This window comes from Elephas maximus, chromosome 14 (assembly GCF_024166365.1).
Source record: "Elephas maximus indicus isolate mEleMax1 chromosome 14, mEleMax1 primary haplotype, whole genome shotgun sequence".
Classification (NCBI taxonomy): Eukaryota; Metazoa; Chordata; class Mammalia; order Proboscidea; family Elephantidae; genus Elephas; species Elephas maximus.
The window spans coordinates 66,576,487-66,600,399 of NC_064832.1; the positions used below are offsets into that span (position 1 = coordinate 66,576,487).

Consider the following 23,913-nt stretch of genomic DNA (forward strand, 5'->3'; position numbering starts at 1 on the left):
CACATATACAAATGATTTACTTTATTAAGACAAAATTATCACAGAAAAAAATCAATTGTTTTACCATGGTATCAGAATACCTGTGTAGGGTAACTGTTTAGGAAAATCTCCCTCTTGTCATTCTCGACATAATTAATGCCTGTAAATGAGAGGTTTTCTCTCGACTATCACTTACCAGAAAAATAAACCTTAATAAAAGAAATTTTCTGTATTTCAGGTTTTGTGTGACCCATTTATCAGTTTCTCAGGATTTTGTCTTCCTATTCCATCACACAGGATCACTCTCTTTAACATTTTTTTCAAAAGACAAGGGTAAGTTAACAGACAGGCCCATTCTTGTTTTCTTTCTCTCACTGTCTTTCTTTTGTTCTCATTCATGCTCCATTCATCTGCTTATTAAACATTTATTAAAAGCATTTATCAGGTGCCTTGATGAAAAAATATATATATATAAATTCAGAAATAAACAGAAGTTAAATCTACTTGCTAAAACCGGGAATTAAAAATTATCTGTGAACTGCAAGTGACCATGTTCCTGTTATATTTTGAGTAATCAGCTTCATTTTTATTGATCTTTTTCCTCCTTTTGACATTAGCCAGTTGAATGAGATGATTCTTATAGTGCTGTCCAACTCCAAATTTCTATATTTCTAAGATACATGCTTGAAATTTCAGAATTACTTCAGAAGAACATCTAGAAGCACTCTTAATGCCAATACTGGCATCATCCTCTTGAAGCGCAGACCCTGCCTCCTGGACTACTTAACAAGACTGAGCTGACATAAAAAGAATAACAATTAGCTAACCCACTTTTCCCAGTGACATTCCCCTCTCAACCCCGCACACATATTTCAATGTGGAAAGAGCAACTGTTGTTAACAGCCGTTTCTGCAGGGGCTTAAATGGTATCTCAGTTTCACAGTTAGAGGCAGAGTAAGGCTGAGATAAAATACTTCATTCAAAAAGCATTAGAGGCTTTTTCACTGTAATTAAATGCTTATATTATAACAACATTTATTGTATCTGCAAGAACAAAAAAAGAACAGCTCTTTTATAATTGACTAAAAAGGGAGGCAAGAGGAGAGAATCAATTCTCAACCTCAGTTCCAACACAGAAATTTCTTGGTTGTTCCTCTCTTTGCCTCCCCTTTACTGTTTGTACTAAGATGGCTAGCAGTGGGCTGTGGAATCACCAAATCACATGCTAGATCTACCTTTGACTATCTGATATCTCAATTTTCTTCATACTCTATGGGGAGTGTTGAGAGGTAAGAAGGGAATACAATTATCTGGTTGGGGAGGTAAGCATTTAAGATGCATTTATGTCCTAATGTAGACCAAAAGAAATTCTACATGTAAACCTATCACTTAATTGCTTAGAGAAGGAAACATTTGCTTACTACTCCTCTATCTATAATCAATTAACACTTCCCCCGCACCCCCCTTCCCAGCCACATATACACACAAGTACTGTCACAAGCACCACCTTCACTATAATTTCTCTGTTGGGGCATTTTTACTTTAAATGTCACTTTTAGGAAATGATGTACAGATTAATGTATAAAACAAAAATTAGTTGTATGGAAACCATGGCCTCACCTACCCCGAGACCAGAAAAGCTAGATGGTGCCAGATGACCACTACTGAAAGTTCTGATCAGGGCCACAATAGACAGATTCTGATAAAATGGAAGCAAGATGTGGAACAGAACCTCAAATTCCTTAAAAATAGATAGATTAGATAGATATGATAGACAGATGATAGATAGGGTGGGTGGGTGGGGTAGGTAGGTAAGTAGATAGGTAGGTAGATACGTAGGTACGTAGATACATAGGTACGCAGATACGTAGATAGATAAAGAGACCTACTAGACTACTTGAAACTGGATGACTCCTCGAGACTACTGCCCTGAGATACTCTTCGAATCTGAAATGGAAACTAACCCCTGAGGTCACCATGTGGCAAAGTAACAAATTGGCTCAAACAATAATGAATATCACCCATGAGTACTGTGCTCCTTTAAAAAAAAAAAAATAGATGTATGGATATTGCTATTAACTGCTGTACGATCTTAGGCAAGTCCCTCGGTATTTGAAAAACTGATCAATGTTGTTACAGACACCATGAATCTGACAAGCAGCCAGACTCTATCATTTTCAGCATTTTAGAATGAGTATATTGTGGACGTGAGAGGAGTTTACAAGCACAAATTCTATATATAACATTTACTGTCACTCACATTTATCATTTGTCAAAGTCAATCCCTACAAGAAGTATTCACCGCTTGAAAGTACTAAGTCTATAATGAGAATAACCAGGTCAAGTGTCTCAATTCACATGCTCCTGGTGTTTTAAGGAAGGTGAATTATATTTGAGATTCAGTTTAAAAATAATTTTTAGTAAAAAAAGTATAACTAACAACTCAGAAAAACCTAGCAAGCATTTATCCAAAAGCTAGAATCTCACACGTACACAACAATTACTGAAAGAATAAACATGTAAATATAAACCAGTATATTCCACCAGTGACTGATTTTTCTTTTAGCAACCTATTCATATTCTCTATCTGATTAGAATGCTACTTCTAAATTTACCTTAAACCTCAAGTTAGAGTCAAATCCTTCCTATGGTTATTGATGAATTCCAGAAACTTAAACTCAGAATTTCAGAAAAAAAAAAAAAGTTCTTTTTTTTTCTTTTTCCCTGTATCCAGTAAGAAGCTAGCACCTTCTCCCTAGGAGTCCTGGGGTGGCACAGTTAAGTGCTCAGCTACTAAACAAAAGTTTGGCAGTTCGAATCCACCCAGATATGTCTCAGAAGAAAGACCCGCCAATCTGTTTCCCAAGGATCACAGGCATTGAAAACCCTGTGAATCACAGCTCTATTCTGAAATACATGGGATCACCATGAGCCGGAAATGATTTGACAACAGCTGTTCTGTTTTTAATTAAACCCTCCCCCTGTCTACAGTCACTCACCTCACCAAGTGTTCCCTTTATCTTTCATCTAGGATGTCCAGGTATATAGGATTTCCTAGTCCTGTACCATGGCTCAACACAGAACTCCAAAAAGTCTTACTAAGATTTAAGAGTTGACTTGTGAGATCAAAGCCACTTGCCATCCCAACCCAGCTGTAGAAATCACCTTTCTCAGTGACAGCAGGCTTCCACTTCTGATGTGCTGCTGGTGTTCTTCGCTTCAGTACTACTGTCTCCTGGTGCATGACCCTCAGTCTGCATTACTACATGCCTCCTTATTAGAAGTTCTCCCAGTTACTGCCTGTCAACCTTGCTTATAACCAGAATATTCTTTCATACTCTGACCGCAAACTACTGATATCACTCTCGCTCATTATTTTGCTCTACTTTACTACCTGGATAAGCCACTAACAGCCAGATGGCTCACATGTTTTCACCAGGTCCAATCACTAACTAACTAATCTGTTGCCGTCCAGTTGATTCCGACTCATAGCAATCCTACATAATAGAGCACATCTGCCCCATAGGTTTTCAAGGAGCAGCTGATGGATTGGAACTTCTGACATCTGGTTAGCAGCATGACCTCATTACCACTGTGCCACCAATCAATCACATGGGTTCTTAAATTTGGAAGAGAAAACAGACGTGAAGCACCACAGAGATGGCACCATGAGAAGGACTCAAACCAATGTCTGTGGCTTTGAAGACAGAGACAGGAACTGTGGGTGGCCTTGAGAAGCTGGAAAGAGGAAGGAAATGGATTCTCCCTAGAACCTCCAAGGAAGAACACCTTCCTGCCAATACCTTGATTTTTAGCTCAGTGAGACCCATTTCAGACTACTAACCTCCAGAACTGTAAGATAATAAATTTGTGTCGTGTTAAGCCACTAAGTTTGTGGTAATTTGTTACCACAGCCATAAAAACAAATACAAAATTTCTCAGAAGATTAAATTCAATTTCATATTAACTCCCTTGCTTTAAAGGCACATACCGCTGAGGCAAGTTGAATATTAATGCTAATAACCAACTGTCTCTCAAGTAAGAATATTTACGAGCCTTACTGTAATTAGGCCTTAAGGCATACTGAAGGACTGAACTATGTATACGGCTGAAGAGACATACCCATAACTGAGTCAATAATTATTCATGCTTTTGTTAAACCAAATTCTCAGGATATGGAAAGAAGTTTGCTTTTTTTCTTTTACTTTTTTAACATAATGATCATGTAAAGCTAACCACATAGATGTTATACTTCAATATGTGCCTTTAATAATCAATTAATATGTTGGGTTAATACTACAATGTTCTTGTTAAATCAAAATTGTTTAAAATGGTTATGTTTAAAAATGTTTATATAATTTTTATGGCCATTCTTGAAATTTTCTGGTAAAATAAATTATAAAACCTACTTTGGTGATGTAATCCAAGTGACATAAAGCTTAGCTGAATACTATACTATAAAGTGGCCAGAATATGAAAATGTGTGAACAAAGGAGAAAAAGACAGTCATTTGAACACATAAACGAGCCTCAATAGATTACGACTAAAATGTTTAATGATATCACTGAATATTACATTCACCCTTGACTCCAAAAGGAAATTTTGCAGGGCACTTTTGTATTTACAAAGAATTACTTTAAAATAATAATTAAAAGACTAACTTTCCTTGGTTGCTCCCACTTCTTCCAGTCAATGTGATACTGTCATTTAAGTCCCACCTCAAATGTCACTTTATGTGTGAAGCCTTCCATGACCCATACCCCAACTCCCTAGGCTTAATTAAATTTATTATAACACTAATCATATCAAATTCTGGTAACTTATTTGCCTGTCTCTGAAAGAATGAAGCCTTGAGGGCAGAGTCTAAATCAAATTTGTCTTTGTAGCCCAGGGTCTAACACATAATAAATGCTAAATGCATGACTGCTGAATTCAATCACACTACAGGCTAGGTGTTGTCAACATTCTGTGAGTGAGCCAAATAACATGTGTGCCAACTGCCACAGCACAACCAATGTCTTCAAAAAATGTATTTCCTCCAAGAGAAAGTATTTCTGACAGACATACAGTGCAACAACGTAGAAGTCCTCAACCAGATCTAAAACCAGATGCTTAGATAGAACACTCTGTTCTCATCTCCAGCATACTATTCTGTCCACAGAGAAAAATACACAAGTATTGGCCCTGAGCTGCAAATTTTCCTAAGCCAAAACGACTATACTCTAAACACAATAACATAAAAACACAATAACATAGCTTAAAATAATAATGATGGCTATTTTAATGACTGTGTAGTAATTTCAGGCAAATGTGCTAATGCTTTAGTATTTTTTGTTCTCATTTAACCTTGACAGAGATTTTATAGAGCAGGCACTATTATTATCCCCATATCACAGAAGAGGCAACTGAGATACAGAAGCAAGGTTAAGCAACTCACACAAGGTCACAAACACTGGCAGATCCAAGACTGAATGCCCAGCCATCTGAGTACAGAGCCATGCTCTTCAAATACCAGCAAGTTCAAGGGGGTCAATGTGTCCCTTAAATGGATTTAAAAGATTCCTTATTAAAGAGGGTGATATAGAGGCATTTTCTTTTACCCTTTCTTCAAAACTCACTGAAAACTTTTAAAGTGAATTTTAGAAAAAAAATTCCATCATCAGTGAAATTACAAAACAGTCACAAACTTACATTATCAATCAAAGCATACCTGTGAGATACTGTGAAACCTGGGAGAACACTGGGAGCTGACCCACACCCTCCTTAGATCTTAAGCAAGACAAAGAATTTCCTAGAAGTAGCAATCACTGTTACGAAAGGCCTACCCAACGACCCTCTGATTAGAACAAAGACATCCAGGAGCAAGTGAATACAGATCAATACCTCAGAAATCATAAAAAGCGATGATAAAAGAGCAACCATTCAGACAGCATTTTACAGAGCCTATCTCCATCGTCAAAGGGTCTACTGGACGTGGTGAAAGGAAGGGAAACAGGAGTCTTTGTCTTACGGCGCTTTGCTGTACGGTGGAAACAGAAAGGATACTCTAGAAATAACATCTTTACTTAGAGGATATTTGAAATCGCAAACTCAGTCAAAGATTTGGACCCATTTAGCTCACACCCAAACCATATGTGCCCCTCCCCACAACTGACCTTGGCAAATACTGGTCCCATTTAAAGATGGGTCATAAGCAGAGAGAAGTCACTGAGGAAATGTGCACAACAGTAGCAAATACCAGGAGCAAGAAAGAAATATAAGCAAAAGGTCCATGAAGACTAAAATCACAGGAGGGAGAATTTAGACAACTAACACTTCATAGACTAAAAAAAAAAGTGAAAAAATTACAAGTAAAGGGATCTCTCTCTCTAAAAAAAACATTCAAAGAAGAGATATAAAAGTTCAGGGAGAAGTACTAGGGTTCATAGAATAGAAATGAAGATAACTCAAAGAAATGAAAACAAGCAGACAGACCATGAAATATTACAGAGAAGGATGCTTAAAAAATTTTTTTAGTGTTGTTTAGGTAAAGGTTTACAGAGCAAATTAAGTTTCCCATTCAACAATTTATACACAGCTCGTTTCGTGACATTGGTTGCAAACCTCTGAGTCAGCACTTTCCCCCCTCCTCCCCGGGTTCTCCATATCCATTTACCCAGCTTTCCGGACCCTACCCTCCTTCTGAATTTTGCTTTTGGGCAAATGCTGCCCTTTAGGCCTCGTATAGTTGATTGTTCACTTTATAGGCCTGTCTATGGTATGGCTATAATGTGATCTCCAGGAATGAGTTCAGTTCCAAGTCTGAAAGGTGTCGAAGGGCCATAGTCTCAGTCTCTATCATTAGACCAGTAAGTCCGCTCTTATTTATGAGTTTGACTTTTATTCTACATTTCTCTCCTGCTCTATCCGTGACCTACTATTGTCAAAGACAAAGCAGTTGGTAGTGGCAGCCAGGCAAGAACTAGTTCTTCTGGTCTCAGGCTAGTGGAAGCTTTGGTTCATGTGTTTGTTCCATTAGAACTCTGGACTATTTCCTTGAGTCTCTGGTTTTCTTCACTCTTCTTTGCTCCAGACAGGAAGAGACCAATTATTATATCTTAGATGGCAGTTTGAAAGCTTTTAAGACCTCAGTTGCTACTCACCAAGGGCTCTGGTGGTGCAGTGGTTAAGAGCTACAGCTGCCAACTGAAAGGTCAGCAGTTCAAATCTACCAGGAAACCCTTGGAAATCCTATGGGGCAGTTTTACTCTGTCCTATAGGGTCGCTATGAGTCGGAATCCACTAGACAGCAACAAGGTTTGTTTTTTTTGGGGGGGAGGGGTTTTAGGTGGGATATAGAACATTGTCTATATGGATTATAATATGCCAATTGATCTAGAAATTCCCCAAGACTATTTCCTCTAGCCGTCAAGCCCAGGATCTCAGTCCTGGGTGGTGTATGGTTAAGGCTAAGAAGTTTTCATGTCTGTATACCCTGTACACATTATTACATACATGGGTATATTTGCAGCATGCACATTATACACATGTATGTGGGTGTACTTACATATTCCTTCCAACCCCTGTTCAGCTTTTATATCTACCTGTGTACCCACTAGTACATTTCTGTTTGTTATTATTATTGTTGCAGGATTGTATATGTATTGTGTTTTGATAATGCTGTGCTTACTTTCCCCATTTTGTGTATTCTCTCTCCCTTCAACAAAGTTAGTAAGTGGCAAAGCCACTTTTGAAACAAAAAAAAATAAAGTTGAAAACCTAGAAAAAATATTAAACTGTAAAGTACATTAAATTAAATTTTAAAAGATTAGAGACATAAAAAAGTTAAAGATGAAGATGAGAGACATGGAAGACAAAGGAGAGACACTATACCAGGGCTTTGAACGTATTCTTCCTAGTTCAATCAAGGTCGAGGAACACCAGAACAGACCCAAACTTTTAAAATTTGGGTGAACCGGAACCATAACCAGAATGGGAAAAATTATGGTTAGAAGCCCAACTAGAAATCTCTGTTTTAGAAAGCAAGGGCAGTGTACATGTTGCATAGCAACCAAATCCCTTGCCTGCTGGATTTTGCGCGGTCAGATACAGAAGTGCCCCACTCAAAGATGGCAATCGACCACGCCGCTCTGAATCTGTGTCGCTCTCCTCAGTCTTGGCCATAATCCAATCTCATGCAACGGGCTCCTGAAAGGGCTCACTACACCTCTTCCAAGTCTCCCATTCCAGGGTTTCGACCTGTAATTTTTCCCATTCTGATTATGGTTCCAGTTCACCTAAATGTTAAAAACTCAGATCTGTTTCGGTTTCTCTTCATTGGCCATGACTGAAACGCTTCTAACAGGTTCAAAGCATTATACCTATTATCAAGGTTATTAAAGAAGAGAACAAAACAAATAAAAATGAAAATACATTTCAAATATAATTTTAAAATTTCCTGACATAAAAACAGATACTACTCCTCAGAGTTTGGGGAGAGGATCTAAGAAAAACTAATATAGAATGATAAAAATCAAGATATAATCAATAAAGTTACTAAACTTCTAGGTCAATAAAAATAGTCCATGGTCATCCTGGATAATAAGCAAAACAAGAACAAGTGGAAGGATGAGATTACTTCAGCTTTCACAGACATACCAAATGCCAGGAAACAGTGAAGCAATGTTCTCTCATACTTCTGAGGGAAATAATATTCATGACTAAATACGTTTGATAATTATGATTAATAATCAGAAAATAAATATTTGTAACCTTAACAATTAAAAAATGAGAGTAGCAAAAAGCCAAAAGATGCTGTTTAAAGTTAAACTAGTTCATTTAAAAAATAGAATTACTTAAACACAAAGCTTTGTTGTTTTTGTTTTGTTTTCCTTCACTCTTAAGTAATAACATCATTTTTGGTGAAAGACTATTAACCTGAAATTACTAAATTCCTTCTGTTTAAATTCAGTTCCTATTTCTTCCTTTACAATGGAAGTAAACTAAAAGCATAATACTTTTCACTAGAAATACCAAGTATAAATACGATCCTGCTTATGTAAGACTATGCCTATCTACTTGTATACAGGCATACAGAGCAGCTGTAAATAATGGCCACCAAATGTTAACAGTAGATGGGTGGCAGGGAGATGAAGGTGCTTCAGGTGCTTTAATGCTTTTAAAATGAGCAGCGCATCATCTTTTTTCAAATAATAAAGTTATATAATTATATATATATAATTAATAAAGCTATATCTTTTCCAAATCCCTGTGTATTATTTTGTGCTCATCTCCCAGATACATGTTGAAACTGATAAGAGTCACCTAACTTGGAATAGCGTTTTAATGAACACTGTGACATGCCTACTAATTTTTCACTAGTGATCATTATCAAATCTACTGATTTGGCTCAGTAAAGAAAAAAACTTCTAATATAATCACAAATGCCTGAAAATAGGATTATCTGCCACATAATGTAGGGAATTCCAAGAAGTAGTCAACATGATGCTAAAGAACAAACACTTCTTATAGAATGTATATGGTGAAGTCTATGACCTCTGAGGGCCCTTCTAACTCTGAAAACATTTGACTTTATGATGTGACATAACGAGGTCGTGAATCTCTTGTCTTCTACTACAGAAACAGTATCAATGTCTTGTACAACTTTATAACTCCACACCTTGAAAATGTTTTCACCAATATGTCATATGTTCTTCCACCTCCATAAGAACTCTTTAAATAGTTAGGACAGGTGTTATTAACTACACTTCACAGTGGAAAAAAGTAACGTTCCGAAAGAACTCACCGGTCCAAGATCATACAAGCTGATAACTGCAGACCCAAGATTTGTCCTTTTTTTTTTTTTTAAATTTCAAGTTCACTGCCCAGGCAGCTACCACTTGTCCACTTACTGTAGCCCAGTGCAGGCACGTTTCATCAACTACGATTTTCTTAGCAACTACATCTACTTAGTTCAAAGTGGAAGGAGAGCTGGATTGCTGCTATTATACTCTTTCCATTCTACGTGAAGCAGCAGCTTTGGAATTTCACAGGAAAGAAATTGAAAACAACCACTGCAATTTTCTCCCTGAATCAGTCACTACAAAATAAAACCATTTTGTGTATGGAATTAAAGCCTTCTCAGAAAGGCTTGCTATTGTCCTCTTGGTTTCCAAAGGCAAGAAGTTAGTCACCACACTGCTAACGCTGGCTGGTTTACGCAGCTGCTGATCACAGGCAGTCACAGAGCAAAAGTTTTACTGTGGATTCTGACAAGCCGGGTTAACGTATGTATGTTCAAGTGTATGTTTTAGACATCTGCCCTAAGTCAATTGTTGAGAAGCACTAGGTAAACATACTGAAATGGATGGAAAAGAAATGGAGTAAAGCCAGGAGCCAGGTCTACAAACAAGCCACCATATTCACAGTGAGAGCAACTGCCGAAATACATTTAAAGAGTAAATAGGTCAGATTTTATGCTGTTTGTGAGCAGATAATAATGGATGACTGGTATCTGTTTGGAATTTATTTACTTGATGTTTTCTGATAGCAGCCAGTAACAGGACAAAATTCAAATGGAAAGAAATCCAGTAAATCAAAGAATTTAATGCATATATGTGTGTGTGTGTGTGTGTGTGTGTGTGTATATATATATATATTTTTTTTTTTTTTTAAAGGAAAGGGCAGACTAAGAATGCTCCTGGAAGTAACCTTCTCCGTATGTCCACAATAGAAATTTTACAACCCTGTGGAGGCTGTTTAAATATCAGTGCCTGCGCAGAAAGACACAACATGATATTCTTTGGCTCTCTGACAAGGTTTTATCACTACCGGCAAACTAGAAATGGGTAAAACAGTTTTAAGAGCCATATTCAAATCCTTTTTCAATTATGTAGACAGTGGCAATGTTGCCTTCTACTTTTGACATTGTTAAAACTTCATCTTCCCGCTGGCCTTGTCAGGATCTCTGAAATACAGAAAAGATAAATTTTCAAGCTCTGCAATTTTCTTCCTGAATCAGACTTTGTTAGAAACAATCAGCCCCAGATTCAAGAAGGCAAAAAGCAAGCGCCAATGTATTCTCTGTCCTAAGACATCTATAACTGAAAACATTAATAATATGAAAAACAGAAATGAGAAAAAAATAATTCAACAGGGAGAAATATTAAGTGAAATACTCACTGTCCCCTCCTCTATAAAAGGCTTTTGAATTCATGAGTTCTAAGCTACGAGGCACAATCTTTCAGAACAAATCACTTGTAATATAGTCATTCATGATAATATTTCCAGAGTTTATCCTCAGGGTAAGTAGTAGCCTAATGATTCCTTTTGCCATCATCTATAGTTGTCATCGTCAAATTAGTTACAAAACAATGGCACTGCCAAAATTTATAAACTTACAAAGCTAACACTGATCCATACAAATATTAAAGTTTCATGACAACTGAACAAAAACATAATTTAATGTAATACTGTATCAACATCATGCATAAGGAATAGGATAAACACATTTTGGTATGCATGATGATAAGTGAAGGTTTTTATGTTTACATAAAGATGAGCCAACAAAATTTAATATACTTTGCTCGATGGCACTGGGTTTTTTTTTTCTACTAGGCTTAAGGCTTAAGGAGCATTTTTTTTTTTCTGCTTTTTGTTTTCTTTAACTGAATATCAGTGGTTTGATGGAGGCAGCTCATTCTCAGCACATGAGAGTCAACTGGAATATTTTCAGGAACCTTGCAAGTCAGTTGTTAAAACGTTGGTAGCTGGAAATCAGCCACAGTGAGAATATTTACACCATGGAAACTGGCAAACACTACAAATCTGGCCTTTTTCCCCCACAGAGAACTGGTTTACTAGTACACCACCAATCCACATATAAATAAGCACACAGTACCATGAACTATCACAAAGTAAATACGGCCACTACCCATGTCAAGAAACAGTACATTACCAATACCCCAGAAGCTTCCCTTGTGCCATCTCTTAATCATTAATACCTTTAGAAGTCTGAAAACTTCCCAGATACGAATACTAAGGAAGTGTAATTTTAGCAAGCAGGATGGAAGAAAACAATCTGTAGGATACAACCCGGAAAAAACTTTTGTAAGTAACTATGAAACTGGACAAACAAAAAAGACATGGGATGACATACATTTATTCGAATGAACCAAGGGTAATTAGCAGCAGAGGTAAATATGAAATCATATGTGTTGTTCAGCTATAGGAAGAGGGACTAGGCATATACCTGTGGACCATCAAGATCTGTTCAGTGTAAAAACCCTATGTATGAAACACAGATGGTTTAATACATTGTAATTTTTCAGTATTACCTATAATTTTTTTAATAAGCTAATTGGTGTGTAGTAGAAAGCTCAAACAACTACCTCAAATAAACTGATGTCCAGCATTTACTGAAATTCACAGGTCTTCTCCCTCCCACCCCCACCATTCAATAGTAGAATTTGTTTGTGAGAAACCCACGTTAAATGAGCCTACTTTTCTTAGGAAAGCAGAGACTGCAGGTGCAAAGAGGACATTTGACAGCAAGTATGCATTATATATGGAAACCCTGGTGGTGTAGTGGTTAAGTGCTATGGCTGCTAACCAAAGAGTCGGCAGTTCAAATCTGCTAGGTGCTCCTTGGAAACTCTATCAGGCAGTTCTACTCTGTCCTATAGGGTCGCTATGAGTCAGAATCGACTCAACGGCACTGGTTTTGGGTATGCACTACATGGTGCTGGTATTAGGGTATGTTTGTAGGAATACCGAAAAAAACAAACATGTTGCCGTCGAGTTGATTCTGACTCATAGCGACCCTACAGGACAGAGCAGAACTGCTCTATAGGGTTTCCAAGGAACAGGTGGTGGATTCGAACTGACAGCTCTTTGGCTAGCAGCCATAGCTCAAAGTAGCTTTTAACCACTGTGTCACCAGGGCTCGCGCTTATAGAAATGGATGTATATTAAACACAGTTGATGATTGTTTTGCCTTGTTTTTGTCCTAGTGATCAACTGTATCATTTTTCCATTCATTATTATTACCTGAGAGTTCATTCTTAAGATATCAACTTAAGTTATGGAAACTAATGATAGCTAAAAAAACAAAAAACAAATCCATTGCTGTTGAGTCAATTACCACTCATAACGACCCTACAGGACAGAGCAGAACTGCCCCATAGGTCTTCCAAGGAGCAGCTGGTGAATTCCAACTGCTGACCTTTTGGTTAGCAGCTTATTTCTTAACCAGTTCGCCACCAGGGCCCCTAGACTTATATAGAAACTGGTTGTCTCTGTATAAACTCATGGCGGCCTCGTGTGTGCCAGAGTAGAGCCATGCTCCATAGGGTTGTCTTATATTTACCAAAAAAAAAAATAAAACCAGTTGCCATTGAGTTGATTTCAACTCATGGTGACCTCGTGTGTTTTAGAGTAGAACCATGCTCCACAGGGTTGTCTTATGTTTACCAAAAAATAAATAAAACCAGTTGCCATTGAGTTGATTTCAACTCATGGTGACCTCGTGTGTTTTAGAGTAGAACCGTGCTCCACAGGATTTTCAATGGCTGCAACCTTTCAGAAGTAGGTCATCAGGCCTTTCTTCTAAGACACCTCTGGGCAGATTTGAACCACCAATGTTCAGTTAGTATCCAAGTGCTTAACCATTTGAGCCACCCAGGGACTCCATGTCTTATACTTGAGGGGCTAAAAATGAAAACTAAACATTATAGACAGATGTGTTTGTGTGAGCACTGACCTGACGTTTTGTCTTATATCGAGATAAGTATATGCTCAAATGAGAATAACTGCACAAAGCAATGCTTAAAATTGTAGTATTTTCAACACAATTATATAGTTTGACCAACCAACCTTTATTGTTTTCCTCTTCATATGGATATTCATTCATCCATTTGTTTCTAGAGTCAGTCACATTGATCCTGCAAGAAAAACAAAAAAGAGAGATAATGAGAAAAAGTACCCCATGTTGCTAACATTCCTCCACTGAACAAAGGAACAAATCTTAACAATTTTACAGTTCTTTATGCTCTTAGTTAGTGAAGTGACATACTAAAAATGATAGCTGACAATTTTTTCTTGTTTTTTGCTTGCTCTTAAAAAGCCATGTAAAAGGCAGAAACACCAACCATGACACAGCTATGACATTTCAAACATAAGATAATGAAGACCTGGAGAAAGAGGAGGAGAAGGAAGGGAGGTGCCAGGGGAGAAAAAGGACTAGAAGGTGGGAAATTTGGAGAAGGAAGAGGTTCTACACTGGCCAACACTCAAGTAACTTCTTAAAAATTAAACAAATCTGTACGAATGTAAAAAAATTTATAGAAGTTTTCAAATCCCCAGGAACATTGATCTCACCAAAAATAATTAAATGTTGCTGGACTGGAGAGTTCTGGCTACTATAGACCATTTGCCCCATTTTGATGTATCTTGGAAAATCTTCTCTCTTGGCATTATGTGACTTGCTTCAGAATTTCCATTTCATGAGGCAAATTTTCTTTGGCATTCGGTTAAGCCAGCTTATTAGACACAGCTGACTTTCTTTTTCTTTTGGAATTACACTCAGAAGGGGACACGCCTTGGTGTTCCTAGCAGCCCCAGCACCCACTTTGTGCCAATGTCTGTGCACACAGCAGTGGACCCACATTCCTATGTATGCGCTTCCATACATCTGAGCAGAAAAAGCTCGCTCACTCTTAAGGCCTTAAATGAAATGTAAAAGAACTCACAAGTTTTATGGGCTTGGCCTGTGAAGGAAACTGGCCTTTAACTTTATTCACAGTTTTAAATATATCCATATACATGTCTCTGTAAGTCTGTGAACATATTTGCTACTATACACTATCTAGACACTATAGCTTTTACTATTACTAGAAATGCTACTGAAAAAGAAATATAATATAAAAGCCATATTTTAATATTATGGTGGCTGAGCTAAAATATTCATTTGAAATTCATAGTACTACTCTCCCGGTTTATATTATGAAACCAAAACGTGGTATCTGTTGAAAGAAATGAATAGTGAGTTAAGACACCACAGATCTTGTTTTCCGATCTTGAAAAATGTATCTGTCTACCCAATAAGTTCCAACTTTTTAGCAAAATGTTTTAAAACTAGCTCATTATATTTCAAAATATGGTTTTGTAATCTTTTAATACTTTCATATATCCTGGAGCCCTGGTGCCACAGTGGCTAAAAGCTTGGCTGTTAACCAAAAGGTAGGCAGTTCAAATCCACCAGGTGCTTCCTGGAAACTCTATGGGGCAGTTCTACTCTGCTCTATAGGGTCGCTGTAAGTCGGAATCAACTCAATGGCAATGTGTTTTCGGGTTTTTTTTGGGAGGTGGTTTAATATATCATGGGCATTTTCACATGATATTAAACTTAATAATGCTTAATCAAAAAGTCATAATAATTCATTATCAGCAACACTTATTATACATTCCACCATTTTTGTCTAATAATTTATAGGTTTTGACTATTTAGCATTTGAAATAAACACCCTTCTACATAAATCCTGTATGCACCAGTGCCTCTGCTAGTCTATATGATGATGTCTTTGGTAACTAGAAAGGATGTTCCCTTTGGGCAGGCACTGACTCTAATGAGGACAGGGGCTTGCAAAGTGGAGCCCAGTGCAGACTTCAGTCTCCGCCCCTCCCCCTCACGAAGGCGCCCCCACCCTGCACTGTTATACTTAACAGCTGGAGTCTGTACCTTTAATTATTTCTTCAGAATAAAGTTATAGAAGTAGGATCCAATTAATACAAACTTTTTTCAGGCTTTCAAACTATGTCATGAAACTGCTTTCAAAATAAACAGTAACAAATTCCCACCAAGGGAGAAGGAAGTGCCAACAATACAATTCTCAACTTTGATGAGACACAGTACAGCGCTAGCAGATTTAAGTGCTGGTCAGATGAACAAGGGAAGTGAATAATGAGCAATGGAAGAAAATTCAAACAGAGAAATACTCTTTTACATCAATTCTGTACCTATTTCTCACACAAGTCACTTAAGCCTTAACGATATAACTTAAATTTTTAGGCACAACTGACATGCGGACTAAAATGAATGTTAAATTATAACAACTATACGTAACACAACATCACACATTTTCTACAGCATTTTGGGATTTACAGAGTATCCTCACATTATCATTTGTTGCGATGATAATTATGTGAGATGAACAGCAGCACTACTGGTAGATTTATTTGATAAGGATGAAAATGCTCTTGGAGAAGTATCCAAGTAACAAGTCAGACAGATACTATCAGGGTCTTTACGAAAATCCCTTAGTCTCTCATCTCAGAGCACAGCCCTTTGTGATTTCTCTGCCAGCTCTATTTGTAACCACTGACAATTTAAATGTATACTTCTATATAAACTCAGGAACCACTGGGTACAATACTTTTACGTTCTATCAGTCAACCTCCTGACAGAACACTCAAGATCCATCTCTTAATCTTTAACCTCTGTGACAGGCGCCTTTTCCCCCACCAGATACCCTTACTTTAGCACAAATAACAGTAAAGGAACGAAGGTACAATTTAGTGCTGAGAAGATCTATCCCAAGTCACACCTTTGTTATCCACTGGCTGTGTGGTCTTGAAAAACTCTTTGAGGCCAAATTTCCTCCTCCACAGAAATAGGGATAAAACTAATCCCTCCTCTATTTGCCCTACCTCCCCTAACTAAAATAATGTCTACAGCAATATGTAAATTCTTAAATGTCACACACAGAAGAATTATCACTCCTTAGTCAACAGCCCAGATACTTAACAGGAAAAAAAGGATTTCCTTAAATTGAGGCCACAGGATAGAACAGATTAATCTCCAGTTTTACTCATGCAAAGGGGATCTTTGGGTTGTTCCCCAAATCCCTATCAAAACCAAGCCATAACAGAAAAAAGAAAAATGGCAGATTTCCAGTAACAGTTAATATCTCATCATTTCCTATGTAGAAGATTACTGAGCTCTGCCAAACAGATTTATGAAATTATCCAGCAAATTTCCCCAAAGCACAGAAGTTTTAAAGGCCACTGTCCTCACCAAAAAACCTGTTATACACAGTTTGATGCTCACGTTGAGGGCTTCAAAAATGATTCTCAGTTGTCATTAGGTGAAGAAAGGCAAAAGGCAGGTCGCAAGAAAAATAATCGGGGCATAAAATAGTACATTTTGAAAAGAATTTTAGGTTTACTTTAAAATTAAAATCCTAGTTACACCTGTTTCTATTTAGTAGATGCAAGCAAGAGAGAATGATTTTCTAAAATTCTTCACTTTCTAATTCCTTTTTTCTCCCTCAACAGTTTCCACACATCATCACCAAAGCTTCCTTTAGAATCTAAAGAGAGTATCTGGGACAACTGAAATGACCTTGGCCATTAATGGAAGTGGCCGCTCTCCACTGTAATGAATAAGGAGTTACTTCAGAATAATGACCTCTGAGTACAGGCATTATATTCACTATCATACAGGCTGCTCCCTCTTCATCACTTCTTAAATGATCTATTATATTCTCAATCTTTAAAGGTCAGTGTTTAATACATTCTAAATACTTCAAGACCCATAAGTACACCTGTTCCTAGTTCCTCTGGGATACTCCTTCTGTACCTTTAAATAGAGACAGAGAAACAAGTTTTAAAGGTGTTTATAAGCATCTGACTAGTCAGGGTATTCTAAAGGTAATTCAGGTGCTCTGTTTAAAGTAAATTGAATTCTGCTGCTGGTACAGCGGTTCTATCTGGGATTCTGTCTTCCAGGTTCAGTGTTACAAATTACTGCTTCATTATTTGTGATCTTATGTTTTCCAGTACTGATAAAAAAAAAAAGTTCAAGTAATAAAGGTTTATATACATATGCCATTCATTTACCATAACTTTTAAAGCTGATTAGAGAACCCAAGAGGTAGGCTTTGTGCATGTAAGTCTGGGATATTAAATAACTGACCCATGCATCAAAGTTTTTGCTAAGAAGTTACTTTTTTTTTTATTTTTTCTGTTTAAAGTTATTTCTGTTTTATCTGTCATAATGAGGTTTCCTGGGAACTAAAAATAGTTGAAGGTTAATCTAAATATTTCTGGAGGCAAATGCAAGTCTAAATGCTAAGTTTTCATAGCTATTTTGGCTAGAAATGAAAAGAGAAGCCAAAGGCACAAAGCAGTGTGTTTGTTGCTAGGTGACAGGTGACACTGTATCCATTCCGAACTTGTACAGCATGAGACATCTACTACAAAGACACAGATTTGCACTGGACACATATCATTCTCTACAGAGAAGCATACCAGTATTCAGATGTATTTCCTGATACAGGCCATAGGTAGTCAGAAAAGCACGTCTGTATGAGTACGTGATTTTAAAGATGCCACAGAAGACCATGGCTCTTCATCTATTTCTGTCATTTTGGGTATACATATCCTGTATTTTAAGTAAAGTCTACACATGAAATACTTAACATAATTTACATCATATGCAAATATATGTGATTAAAGAGTGGTAATTCTTATATCTATAACACTTAGAAAACCCTGGTAGGGTAGTGGTTAAATGCTATGGCTGCTAACCAAAAGGTCGGCAGTTCAAATCCACCTGGCGCTGCTTGGAAACCATGGGGCAGTTCTACTCCGTCCTATAGGGTCGCTGTGAGTCAGAATCGACTCAACGGCAACAGGTTTTTTCAGTTTTATAACACTTAAGAATCACCAAAAAAAAAAAATTTTTTTTAAAGAAAGGAAACTAGTTTTATTAAAATATAGTTATGACATTAAAGTAACAGTTTGTGATATAATGTTTATGCTTATTAGTGTAGCAAATAAGTAGACCTACGGATAATTCTAATACCCATTGTCATCAAGGTGATTCCAACTCATAGCAACCCTACAGGATAGAGCAGAACTGTCCCAGTGGGTAATGTTTATGGAAGCAGACTGCCACATCTTTTTCCCAAGGAGTGGCTGGTGGGCTCAAACCACTAACCTTACGGTTAGCAGCCGAGCACTTAACCTCTGAGCCACCAGGGCTCCTAAGGAATAATTCTAACAGATACCATAATTTCCACCTAGTGATGAGTGTAAATGATATTTCAAGATATCTGAAACATCATGAAGATATTTCATGACCTGAAATGCCTTGATCTGAAATACCATGTAAATACAGTGTAACATGAAAATACCTGACAAATCTATGTGCAATAAAGTCACAGAAACCACTTATAACACTGTGGTTTGTTACCCACATGAATAAATAAAGAAAATCAAAAGAAAGTTGATTCTGGCTCATTGCCAAACTATTTTGATAGACATCTTTTCAGTTGTGCTAACGGGAATCCATAGAATAAGTATTATTCTTAACATAAATGAGCCAAACCCCATTAAAGTTAGTAACATAAGACCATCAAACCAAAGTACTAATTAATTCAAAAGGAAAAGAATACACACACACACACAAACTTCAATGGAGATTACTTCCTGGACACACTTAATAACTACACATTTACTTTCCAGCATTACATCCCTTTTCGAGCCAAAATTCAAGGCTCAAAGTTCCACCCCCTCTCCTTTGACTCATCAGGCAATCCAGATGACAATATGGAACCGTCAAGAGCTTCTTTAGATCCCAGAATTTCAGGATCTCACATCAACTGATGTCATGGTCCGCTGCACATGAGAAACACTGGGTGGTGTCATGGAGAAAATCCAAGCACGAACACCAGACAGAATGATCACCAGTTTTACCGATCAGGGTAATGTGATTTGAGTAACTTGTTTTAACTTTTATATGCCTCATTTTCCTCATCTGTTAAGCTAGTATCATAAAAGCTAATTTTTATTTTGTTTTGCTTTGGGTAGGAATATTTAAAAAGAGAGTGTATATAATGCGCCTAGCACATTGCCTGGCATACATTAGTTATTCAACAAATGTCAGACCTATCACCACTCCCTACATTTATAATCTAGTGCAAAAACTTCTTTTTCTACTTAAACTTTGAGAACTAGAAACAAATGACTGAACTAGTTTAAGTTGCTTTTCCTCAATACCACATTCAACCGTGATAGAGTTTCTTATAGGAAGGCACTGAGGATACACAGACCATAAGATTGTGAAGGTAGGGTCTCACAGGATAATGTCTGTAATTCATCCATTAAGGAGTCCTGGTGGCGTAGCAGAAACCCTGGTGGCACAGTGGTTAAGAGCTACAACTGCTAACCAAAAGGTTAGCAGTTCAAACCCACCAGGCACTCCTTGGAAACCCTATAGGGCAGTTCTACTCTGTCCTATGGGGTCTCTATAAGTCAGAATTGACTCGACAGCAGTTGAGTTTGGCGGCGTAGCAGTTAAGAGCTTGGCTGTTAACCAGAAGGTTGGCAGTTTGAATCCACCAGCCGCTCCTTGGAAACTCTATGGGGGCAGTTCTACTCTGTCCTATAGGGTCACTGTGAGTCGGAATCAACTCAACAGCAACGAGTTTGGAAGAGAATCTAAGATGCATAGACAAGAGAAATCAAAAATAAGGAATTCAAAGGCCACTGATGATCCATGTCCAATAATGATCCCCTCAGAACTCTTTTCATTGCATATAAATCAACTATAAATTCTCCATTTATGAAACTGTTCTTTCTTATTCCCAGTTTTATGTTTCCCTGAAATTATACTTCTACCCAGGAATTCTTCAGTATTGAAGAAGCAGACAGTAACACAGAAAGAGCCAACATTAAGAAGGAAGGTCCCACGTGGAATACGGTTTGCACTGAAGCTTGAGCAGTCATTTAGAAACAAGGTAACTGAAGAGCAGCCCGTTTTCAGAGGGAGAGGGAAAGCAGAAATACACGGAGATGGAAATTATCCTCTTAATGTCTGCAGCTTCCATTACACTACGTCCTTCTATGCACCCAGAGAACAAATAAACCTTTAAAAGAAAGTAACCATAGCAAATGAATTTAAGTATTTCTTTTACATATATTGTACTCACTATAACCGTTTGAAAAGTCATTTACGCCACGCTCATATTCAAGTGTAATTGTCATTTTATTGGGACTGCGTGGTCAAAAATCTGATTTGTACTACGAAGAACTGACAAGATGATTAAATTTTGTCTTCGTATGTCTAACTTACGTAATTTTGATTCTACTACCAAAAAAAAAAGCCTGTGCCATTTGTACTTGCACACAAAATGACCACGTATATCACACATGCTGCCAAAATTAACTTGGCCAGGCACAAGTGTACATTCCTATATTAAGGACACTGACGTCCTTCTCTTAAGCTTCTCTATCAGGATGTGTTTTTAATCTTCATGCTGAAGATGTTAAAATTTGAGGTTTTTTGAGAGGTTCATGGGAGGGAGGGAAGAACAGGATGAGGGTACCCAACTGTATATTAATTTCCAGTTCACTTCCTATCATTTTATTTAAGTAAAACATGGTTTTGTGGTTCATACACAGAAAAAGAAACTAATTTCTAAAAGCAATTGAAAATAATTATCACAAAAAACACATGTTGTTGTTGGGTGCTGTTCAGTTGATTCCAACTCATAGCAACCGTGACAGAGTAGAACTGCCCAGTAGGGTCTTCTTGGCTAGAATCTTAAACGAAAGCAGGTCACCAGGACTCTCTGCTGCAGAGACGCTGGGTTGATTCAAACCCCCATCCTCTCAGTTATAAAAGTGTATAATTATATAAGGCTTTCTCCTACACTTCACTTTAACAGTTATTGTCTGAACAGACCTAGGTACCAAAAAAAAACCCACTGCTGTCAAGTCGATAGGATAAATAATAACAAATTTTACACACTAAAGATCTGCGACATATTCAACAGAACTAAGTTGCCTTATTGAGTATGCAGTATATATATTTGACTTTCCTATTAATTGTTGCCTTGTATGCTTAGCTTACCAGTGCTAACCAAGATAAATCCCTTTCAAATGTATAGTAAACACTTTGTTAGGGAGTGAATTTATTTTCTAGTCCATCACAACAGTAGTTGATTAAAATATGTTGCTCTTATCCACTTTTGAATTAATTCATGTGAAATAAAACAAATATTTATTAAATTGTGGGAAAAACATTTCATCAAACTGTAAAACCTGAGTAGAAAAACAAATGGCACATGCTTAATTACTGTTGACATTTAAATGAAATTTGCATTTTCATAATATTTTACAATCATTACAAAATATCAGACTTGAGGTATTTTTAGGACACTTTTATGTTTCATCTCTTCACACATCTGAACCCAAGGCAGTTTTAACATAGGCAGATTTCACAATATAATTTGAGAAATACATCAAAGAACTGAATAGATTTGTTTACTGGCGTTTTGACATTGCGATACAGAAACAAGAGGATTTATTTGATATTTTTAATGAATATCTTATTGAGCAATAGTTTTGACTGGCTGAACTCATCAATTCAGCTTGTGCATTCAAACATCATAATCTTTGCCCCTAAGTAGCTAGCTCATAATCTGGTCCACAACTGATAGGCAGCTGTCATAATAAGTACATAATCAATTAGGATATTTCAATGATGAGCAAATTAGTAGACTGTCAAATAGACTGCTTAACCATATGCTTCCCTCATAACTAAATAATACAAGAAAATCAAAATAATATTTGTTGAGAATGACAAATGATATATTAGGCTAACTCCTGTTCTTTAAGTACAGGAAAAAGACCCCTTTAAAAACTGAAAAATACTGAATTTGGAGCAGGTCAACACAAACATAATCCAACCAATTGCTAGCAGGTGGTAAAGTTCGCTAATTTATAATAGTGATATATATTACATGGTACATATAATTTGTTATTATTTCATTCATGAATCGCCTACGTGCCAGGCACTAAGGACATTAAGAATCACATGTCACAGTATCTGCTCTGAAGAAGCCCACAATTAACACAGGTGAGCCACATGTAAAAAGGTAAAATAATTCTCACAGTAACAGCTACCATCCATTAAGTGTTTACCCTGCATTTAACAGTGAGGAGGTGTCAATTTATAATAGTATCTGTATTTTATACACTAAATCAGTACTAAAATATAATTAAAATATGCTAATTCTATGAAAAACTGACAGGCTTTTTCAGGAAAAGTCAACAAGGCCGACACCTTCATTTCAGATTCCTGGCCTCCAGAAGTGTAGGACATTAAATGTCTGTTTTCATAAGTCACCCAATTTGTGGGACTCTGTGGTCATGGCAGCCTGAAGAAACTCATACAGCACCCAAGGAATGTCAAAAGCATTTTGGAAAATAATTTTAAAACAAAAATTGCCCATTTGCAGCCTTAACAACCTATTCAGAAATTTACATAAAGCTAAAATACTAAAATCCAGATTAGTCCCATAAATGAATAATATATAGGCTAATGTCTATTCTAGTTTTTAAGAAATGTTCACAAGTGAAAGAACTTTATCAAGTAATTACTGGGAAGAAGCAGATTAAGTGCTCAAAGGTATTTTCCTAAAAGAGGCACAGGGGATATATTTTTACATTTTAGTTTAAATATGCTACAATTCAAAATCATCAGGTTTTAAAAGGAAGGTGCCAGGCACTAAGGACATTTAGTTAAATTCTCTCACTTTATTCCAAAAGGTGGCCAAATACATCTTGGGAGAGACAGGGGAGGGAAAACTGCTGACCAAGGAACTGAACTCAAACTGCCCACTGAGTGGAAAGGTATCGATAATCAGCAGGAGATATAGCTGTACCAGCAGCAACAGTAGTACTAGAAGTGGCATCAGCACACACTTATTCAAGTTTACTAGGAGCTAGGAACTGTTCCGTTAGCTGTGTATGTGTATATATAAAAACCAAAACGAAACCCATTGTCATCAATTCAATTCCAACTCATAGTGAGCCTATAGGACAGAGTGGAACTGCCCGTAGGGTTTCCAAGGAGTGGCTGGTGGATCCAAACTGCCGATCTTTTGGTTA

General features: G+C 37.1%; 1 protein-coding gene across 4 annotated transcripts in view; it reads right to left on the reverse strand.

Moving 5' to 3' along the window:
• The window catches only part of KLF12 (KLF transcription factor 12), a 493,194-nt gene that overhangs the window by 320,024 nt on the left and 149,257 nt on the right, over positions 1-23,913 (reverse strand). For all 4 annotated transcript variants that reach the window (XM_049853071.1, XM_049853072.1, XM_049853074.1 and 1 more), the window contains one exon: positions 13,831-13,898. In XM_049853071.1, coding sequence (XP_049709028.1) covers positions 13,831-13,863 — 33 coding nt within the window. In that variant the 5' untranslated portion in view covers positions 13,864-13,898. The remainder of the gene's footprint in view (positions 1-13,830; positions 13,899-23,913) is intronic.